Source organism: Bidens hawaiensis, unplaced genomic scaffold (genome assembly GCF_021521415.1).
Source record: "Bidens hawaiensis isolate Kalapana, Puna unplaced genomic scaffold, B.hawaiensis_p1.1 tig00000237_1, whole genome shotgun sequence".
Lineage (NCBI taxonomy): Eukaryota > Viridiplantae > Streptophyta > Magnoliopsida > Asterales > Asteraceae > Bidens > Bidens hawaiensis.
Genome location: NW_027491021.1, coordinates 781,818 through 791,010, shown reverse-complemented (window position 1 = coordinate 791,010; position 9,193 = coordinate 781,818). Strand labels below are relative to the sequence as shown.

Sequence of the window (9,193 nt, the reverse complement as noted above, 5' to 3'; positions counted from 1 at the left end):
GACTTTTAGAGATTGGACTATCGGGTCGTCTTCGGATAGCTCGTTTGATACAATCTCGATGTCTTTGTCCATTTCATTCCTTCTAAGTAGGTCGACGGCGTCCAAATTTACTTGAAGTCGTTGGGTTCCAAGTTCGTGTAAATCTTGGAGTCGAGAGTTCATTAATTTGAATTGGCTTTTCAATTCGGGATTCGAACCCGTTGCCGACGACGAAGCGGCCCCTTTCCCCTTTCCTTTGCCTTTGGTTCTTCTACCCCCGGCCGAGGCATTCGGTAGTATTTACGGGGTCATTATCGCTTTAGTTGAAGTTTCGAGCGTCGGAACGGGGCGTGTCTGGATCAACCGAAGACGATGTTTTAGACTTTTTTTTGCTCGGGCCACCGTCGGCTTCGGCTTCGGCATCCAACACCAAGCCCCATTTTGGGTAATGCCTCAATAGGTCTTTCCAAATGCCAAAGTAGTTGAAGGTCCCGCCGACCTTATGTTGAAACTCAACCAACGTGTTTTCCATGACTTCCGCGTTCGAGACACCGCTACTCTTAGTTCGATTCATCCGAGAGAAAACCGTATGGAAAGCCATGCATTTGGTGTTTATGTCGCCCCATTTCGAAAGTAACGAATCTTTTTCTCGACGCGAGTCCCCGCCAAGGTTGTGAAACCTCTCTATAGTTTTGTGCCAAAATACCCCCGCTTTTTGATAGTTCGCTAAAAAAATAAAAACATTACAAGTTTAATGTTTGTTATAAGAAATTTTAAAAAATATATATGTATTTTAAAAACCTACCGCATTTGGCATCTTCCGATATCTGGCACCAAGCACGAGCACATAGTACGCACTCGTCGCTACTCCACGCTATCACCGTCTTTTTAACCCGAGGTTCGCCGGTGGGCTTCTTTCCGTGTTTTCTCGAACGTCCGCGTTGGCTCGAACCGTTTACGGTCTCCGGGACGGGTTGTGTCTCCGGCACGAACTCGACCTCGGGTTGGGTCTCCGGGGCGGGTTGGGAACCCGAACCGGCAAAAATGTTTGTCATTTGGTTTTTGAAACCGGGCACCGCGTTTGACATAGAGTTTTGTAGAAGTGCAAAGTAGGCGGCCATTTGCGGGTCAAACATTTGCGGGAAGAGTACGGTTGGCGTCGGGGCGGTAAATTGGTTCGGTAGTGGATTTTGGTTAACTTGACGGGCATATTGGCTGAAACCGAGAATATTTTGGTTGTTGTTTGGAAACATGATGGTATAAATATTTGTGTAAAAGATATAAATATTTGTGTAAATTGGTATAGATTGGAAGGAATGTGTTAAAAAATATGAGTTTGGTTTGTTTATATAGTATAAATATAATTAATATAATTTTTTTTAAAAAAAAAAGCCCAACGGCTCCAAGGCCAACGGCTCTTTTTTTGGATCTGCATGCCATGTCCAGCGTTTTAGATATAACGTTTGAAAAAAAAACCATAACGCAGGGAGTCGGTGTACCCCGCGTTTTCACCCCAACGCTGGCCACAACGTGACCAGTACACATGTTCTAACCTTTTAGGATTAATAACCTGCTAAACTCTATAATAAGACGTTGACACCCACTAAATATTCGACAACTGACAGTTTCCTGCTTCTTCCAGAATATGAAGTACAATCATTGTTGATGAAACATGTCCACTTTGGAGAAATTCCTCTTTTCTTTGGTAGGTATTCATGTTAGATACGCGCACTCTCTCTCTCTCTCTCTCTCTCTCTCTCTCTCACACACACAATATATACATGTATACATATAAATGCTGATGACACTAAACAACCTGCATAAAGTTTTGTCTTCCAATTCCTGTGGTGATCATTGAAGAGTAAAAAAAATGGTTGGAGCTGGTTGGATTCTTTCCTTTTGCTTCCTTTTGGTTGTGAATGGTGTCACAGTTCATGCATCAGAAGAACTGCAGCCTTACAGAACTAGTTTTCATTTTCAACCGCTCAAAAACTGGATCAACGGTACACGGCCTCCTTCAATTTACACTCATAACTCAATATGATTTTAGTTCAAACCTTTTAGTCGTTTTTTATAATTTTGCATCGTATGCATATGTACTAATTATTTCTCTATTCACATGTGATACGTGCTTGCTGCTAATGAAATCATAGATCCTAACGGTATGTCATACTAATTTCAGTTAACAAAATTATTTTTAACCATGCATTTTCTTATGAATTTATGTATCTTTTATACATATTGAAGGTCCAATGTATTTTAATGGAGTATACCATCTGTTCTACCAATACAACCCATATGGTCCACTGTGGGGAAACATTTCATGGGGTCATTCCATTTCATATGATCTAGTGAACTGGTTTCTTCTTGAACCAGCTCTCAGTCCAAAAGAACCATATGACGTCAAAGGGTGCTTATCCGGTTCAACCACAATCCTTGATGGTTTAAAACCGATAATACTTTATACCGGTCAAGAGGTAAACGATAGTCAAGTTCAAAACCTAGCCTTCCCCAAAAACTTCTCTGACCCTCTTTTAAAAGACTGGATCAAATGGTCTGGTAACCCTATTCTGACCCCTGACAATGACATTTACCCTGAGCAGTTCCGTGATCCATCAACGGCTTGGATGGGCCCGGATGGAAAATGGAGAATTGTGATTGGAAGTGAGATCAACGGTCATGGAGCAGCGCTTTTGTATTACAGTACAAATGGTATTAGCTGGACTAGGTCCGATAAGCCTTTGCACTTTTCTAGTAATATAAGTATGTGGGAATGTCCTGATTTCTATCCAGTTAGTAATCTTAGCAAAGATGGTATTGATACATCTTTTCAAGGGAATAGCACAATGCATGTGCTAAAAGCAAGCTTCAACTCCAGTGATTATTATGTCATCGGGAGGTATGACCCGAAAGTTGATCAATTTCATGTTGTTACTAACGATTTTAGCGTTAGTAACACACAGTTACGATATGATTATGGGAAGTTTTATGCATCAAAGACATTCTACGATGATGCGAAGAAAAGAAGGGTGTTATGGGGATGGGTTGCTGAAGTTGACGATGCATTAGATGCAATCAAGAGAGGGTGGTCTGGCCTTCAGGTACATTGTCGTTTTGATTTGGTCAAATGGTTAAATCTAAAAACATATGCACAAGTAAACGACCTTTATAAAAAGAAAAAAAAAACATATATATCTAGTAAAATCTGATTCATAACAAGCCATCCCCCCCCTCCCCCTTCTAAAACAATGTCTATAACATTTGTGTAATATGTTTCAGTCATTTCCAAGAAGCATTTGGTTTAGTGCTACTCGGAAACAACTAGTACAGTGGCCAGTGGATGAAATTAAGAAGCTAAGAGCAAAACATGTGAATATGGAGAATAGAGAACTCATGGGTGGGTCCCTACTCGAAGTACCAGACATCAGGGGTTCACAGGTGTGTGTGAAGCTGACTTGTTTTAACATACGTCTATTTGTCTTACTACACCTTACACTGATTCTCAGCTTATAACATTATGTTATTTCACATCGCCTAATGCAACTAGTCTATCAGGCAGATATAGAAGTGTTGTTTAGTCTATCGAATCTGAGTGATGCAGAGATGATAAATTCAGACATAGTTGATCCACAACTTCTTTGTGAACAAAAGAATGTTTCTCAAATTGGGAGTTTTGGTCCATTTGGAGTTCTGGTTTTGGTTTCGAATAACTTGGACGAACAAACTGCGGTTTTCTTTCGAGTATTTAAAGGTCCTAACATGTTTCACGTTCTCATGTGCAGTGATCAAACCAGGTATATATGATCGATATCCATCTCTAAAAAGCATAAACGTATAAGTTAACGTTATTACAAAGTTAGGTTCATGATACCATTATACATATTTTGACATGTTAATATCTATATCTATAACAACTTACATATGCTATAAATTCAGGTCTTCAATTGCACAAACAATGGGAGGCAATAGCATGTATGGAGCTTTACTTGATTTGGACCCTCTTCATGAGAAGATATCACTAAGAAGCTTGGTACATTAATTAGTGTTATATCCTCCATAATCTCTCACAGAATTAATACTTGTTACTTGCCACATAATTCATCCAAAAGCTTAAAAGTTAAAATACCTAAGATTAGGATGTTAAATGCATTATGCATACATACCTAGTTACAGATGTATCTAGCTACCCACACGAACGCATGGACATATTCATGTGTATGTTTATAGCAAGCAAACACATTCTTGACTTATAAGCAAACACATTATATATTATACAATACCTTAACTACTACTTTTATGTTGACACTGTAGATAATATATTGTTGCTTAATATTTTCTTCTTATGATTTTATAGATAGATCATTCAATTGTAGAAAGCTTTGGCGGACATGGACTTGCTTGTATCACAGCAAGAGTATACCCAAAGCTAGCAATACATGAGCACGCCAAGCTTTATGTTTTCAACAATGGCACAAAGAGTGTGACTCTATCGAGTCTAAATGCTTGGAACATGAACAAGGCTCAGATAGTTCCTATGGACTAATAAACATTGTGTTAAAGTATTTAGAACAATGTTTTGACACGTGCTTCATGTATCTTTCTAATAAAATACAGTTCTAGTTCATACTTATGTCTTGTAGACCAATCTGATATGGAAAATCCCCAAATGCATTTTGTTAACGAGTTAATTGCAAATATGGTCAATGTGGTAAAACCCCAAACGCAGAGTTAATTGCAAATATGGTCAATGTGGTGGAACCCCAAACGCATGTTACAACCCTGTGGTGACATTTTGGCAGATACAGGCCTTGTGCCCCTGTGGTGAGCACTTTTTTTTTCAATTGGGACCCCGCCGTGAACCCAAAGTTTGGCTTTCAGCGAAAAGACCATTCTATCCTTGCAATTTGCAACCTTATGGTTTTAAATAAATACAGTTTGGACCTTCTGTTTGTTAACATATATTCCCTCCAACAGTTTTAACCAATCGAATGTTGAATTTTTTGGGTCGACTATCTTTGACCCGTTGACCTTTAATGTAAGCAGCTTATTACAATCTAGTAAACACAAGTTATCATAATCTTGACTATCTAAACTGATTAATTGTATAAAATTAACCAAACTACCATGAAATAAAAAATTTACATAGTTTGACTTTACACAACCTTAATTTATTGAAACACAAGGTGCACACATACATGTATATACATTCAAATCCATCCATCCATCCATCCATCCATCCATCCATACATACACACACACACATACATACATACATACATACATAAATACACACACAGATACACACATATATATGCACAAATAAGCCAATTCCTCGTCTATATATATATATGCATATATGTATATATCTATGCATACATAGATATATGTATATATACATACATAGATATATACATATATGCATACATTTATACATACACACACAACCATACATACATACATAAATACATACACACACACACACACACACACACACACATATATATATATATATATATATATATATATATATGCATACATGTATAAAAATACTATTATGCCCCTGCATAAATAAACACACACATTGTAAGCACTTGGTTCCTTAACTAATTAGGGGCTGTTTGGCAATTACTGAATCACTAAGTGCTTAATCAGTAAGAGGTCTGACTGATTAAGATGCTCTTAACCGGTAAGTGTTATTTCTGTTTGGTTGGACCTCTAAATCGTATGTTTTTTCTTACTTCTAAGTTCTATCCGGTTAAGACATTTCATCAAACACCTTGTGAGTAAACTCAACTTTATAGCCATTTATATTAATTTCAATCATGTTGCAATTAATTGCCCGATTCACATCCATTAGCACTTGTGTCCATTTATTTCACATCCAATTTCACTACAATTATCACTTACATCCATGATTAATTATTTTGATTTCAATCCTCTTTATTCATCACCACATTTTGTTGAGTACATGAAGACTCGAGAATCATTATCTATGGCATTCGCTCGATGTGTGGAGGTGGTGGGAAGGTGAATAACGGCGGTGAAGAACAGTGGTGAAGATTGACGGTGAATAACAATGGTGGTCGATGGTGATAAGGTGAAGAATAATGGTGAAGATCGTGGTGAAGAACGATGGTGGATGTGCTGTGATAGTGATGGAGAAGGATGGTGAAGATATGTGTGGATGCGCTAAACCATTCAACAATGTTTCAAAGCTGAATCATTCAGATCTGTGCTGAACCATACAGATGTTGATTATTAATGAAACAAACAATCTGAAGTCTGACCGAATCAGACTTCAAAGAGCCATTCAGACTCATTCAGAGCTTAAACAAACAAGCCCTTAGTTTGTTATTGTTGTTCTACAAAGTCAAGTAAAGTAAACAAATGCATCTAATTATACATACATACATACATACATACATACACACACACACATACATACATACATACATGCATACATGCATACATACATACATACATACAAAGACTGTTATGCCCTGCATAGATAACCTTACACACATTGTAAGCACATGATTCCTTAACTAATTAGTTTGTTATACAAAGTTAAAAATACATCTAATTGTACGTACTAATTATACATACATACACCTAATGGAATCTAACAAAGCACCTAACTCCTTAATGTAGTCAGACATACATATACTTATGCATACAACATACAAGCATACACATGCAAACAGTTTTACAAATTCATATACACAAAAACAAGCATACATAGATAGGGACACAATCACACCCGAATTAATCATACATAAGTTAATACAACATTACCCCTACATAAATATATTACCACTTTAGTTACTGATACAAAATTCCCTAATTACTATAATACAAAAACATGATTACCAGTCTAGGTCATTACTAAAGTTAATAATATTCAAAACACCTAAACTACCAACTACTTAAACCCTACTCAATTTGATCCTGGCCACTTGCTTGAAACTGGAAATCGTAGATCTGGTATGGTCAGGTTTCATTAAAACCACCAACCCAAGTTCCAGGTAGCCAATGCTAACATCCAGCCAAATCAAGGCTATAAAAACAATAACATAATCATCTCAATTACAGGTAAACTGAAGTCAAGTGAAAAATATGAATTTCGATACTTGTGAAAACGTGGTATTAACGATTCTATAAAAAAATCCAAGCCATCAGTTTGATCAAGAAGGCGTGATACGACTGTGGGGGACAGCGGGGATGAGTTGATTAAATTAGGGTTGTAAGTTGTGGGGGTTATATGGAGTCGGGGTTAGCTTCGAGTGAATATGTGATAATACCCTTGAAACTAACGAACGTACAACCATCCAGTAGTTAGTTAATGGCTGAGCCCAGTTGAAAAAAACTGCTCACCACATGCCCATATCTACAAAAATTTCACTACGAGGTTGAAACCTGCGTTTGAGGTTCCGTCACATGGACCATATTTGCAATTAACTCTTTTGTTAACCCATTTCTAAGAATCTCCATGGAAATAAAAAATTCCCAAAATGTTCACTACAAAAAAAGTGGTAGGCACGTTTTCTAATTGTCATTCTTACAAACTTCAAGAAATGAAATAGAGCCACCTATCCTTATATTAGCTTGATCTGACAATTTTCTATAAAAACCTACTAGTTAATACATCAATAAGAAAATGGTGGTTCGACTGTCATACCGATAGTTCTATTTTAATATTTAAACTAGCGTGAATGACCCTTGCGTTAAGAGGGTCACAATATAGTATATTATACCGAGTATAGCAAGTCAATTAGACAAAATGTGTTAACAATTATCGCAACTATAAATGAATATCATGACACATTGAAAGATAAAAGAACAAAGCTAAATAAGTTATCAAATAAAAAATAGAGAAATTACTTTGCATACATGTATATGAAAAGTTCAATTTTCATATATGTGAATGACAAAATAATATACTATCCTACTGTATTGATTCAAGTTGTCAGCTGAACGAGCAATAGTGTAGGTGGTACACACAGAAGCCACTTCCAATCGCATAAACGATGAGCTTCTTCGCGAAGGAAATTATCGCAACTGAAACACATGCATAGTTTTAATAGTCAAAAGAAAGCAAACAATGCAGAGCTAACAAATTTAACAACCCCTAATGATTCGTATGACCACCACATTTAAATTAAAAGACTAATTATCTTTATGGCTACTATATTAAATCTAAAACTAAAATGTTAAAGAGCAAACAACCATCACAGAACTTACCTCACATTCACATAAGTCACCTCCAATTGCAAGTAAGGAAGTTACAACAAATCAAGCACTTGCACAGTTTGACAGACAAAAGAAAACAAACAATGCAGAGTCAACAAATTCGTAAAAGTAGGCCATAATTATATGTGGCATAACTATATCAGAGTGGAATGTCATCACCTATTGGTAGATGCATAAGGCGAAATAGAATAGAACCACATTCAGTACAAACCACATCAAAAGTCACGCGCAACCGCAAACCTGTTTCAAAACGAAAAAACATAAATCAAAATGTCTTTTATATTGAAAAATGATTCTTGATTAGAAAAAAGAATTAACAAAAACTATCATTGTGAATACAATAAAATTGTTAACTGAGTTGATGAAAGCATCAATAAATACTTCTTCTTATATATTTCTCTCTAACCTCTCTCTAGTTTCTCTCTCTATAACTCATTTGAGTCTTTTATCTTTTATATTTTCCGGTGGGTTGTTTGAGGGTTCTCTCGAGTCTAGAAAGCATAGCACTTGAGGCTTAGAAACTAAAAATTGATAAAGAAACATATTAGTCATCACCATATGGTCTAGAATGTAAAGTACTTATTAAATTAAAATGAAATAAAACATGAAAAGATAGTCAAACCAATAGACACAGATGTATAGATCATCATAGTCACTATGAAACAAAGATGCTCATATACACATTTCTTCATTGCCATTGTCAACAAAGTACAGCTCAGTGAAGCTATGGCTGCAACCGAGGTTGCCACGCCAAGTTGCTGACCACCATCATTGCCGAATAAATGTGATAAATAAACCAAATCTTCTAATACCACAAACAGGAAATTATATGACATCATGCTTTAAACATTATGGTCATTGGGATGTTCAAGGGTAAAACTAATGTTTAATTGGAGTTAACAGGTTCTTTGTTCTAGCATTGAGTGACAAAACATCATGAATTGAGTTACTGAATTACAAAACT

General features: G+C 36.4%; 1 protein-coding gene across 1 annotated transcript; it reads left to right on the top strand.

Annotated features, from left to right (window-relative positions):
- The first annotated feature begins 1,023 nt into the window (after positions 1 to 1,023).
- On the top strand, positions 1,024 to 4,671 carry LOC143609326 (beta-fructofuranosidase, cell wall isozyme-like). Its single transcript, XM_077084127.1, has 8 exons — positions 1,024 to 1,088; positions 1,840 to 1,982; positions 2,133 to 2,141; positions 2,227 to 3,080; positions 3,259 to 3,417; positions 3,535 to 3,773; positions 3,916 to 4,009; positions 4,334 to 4,671. Exons 1-8 carry the CDS (start codon positions 1,024 to 1,026, stop codon positions 4,520 to 4,522), a joined length of 1,752 nt encoding a protein of 583 aa, XP_076940242.1. The 3' UTR covers positions 4,523 to 4,671.
- Positions 4,672 to 9,193: the final 4,522 nt, after the last annotated feature.

Bases quoted from the DNA above. Each gene is read 5' to 3' on its own strand.
- LOC143609326 (XM_077084127.1), top strand. From the start codon at position 1,024: ATGTTTGTCATTTGGTTTTTGAAACCGGGCACCGCGTTTGACATAGAG. The intron at 3,418-3,534 runs GTGTGTGTGAAG...CTAGTCTATCAG, and splicing joins CAGACATCAGGGGTTCACAG to GCAGATATAGAAGTGTTGTT. The intron at 3,774-3,915 runs GTATATATGATC...CTATAAATTCAG, and splicing joins ATGTGCAGTGATCAAACCAG to GTCTTCAATTGCACAAACAA.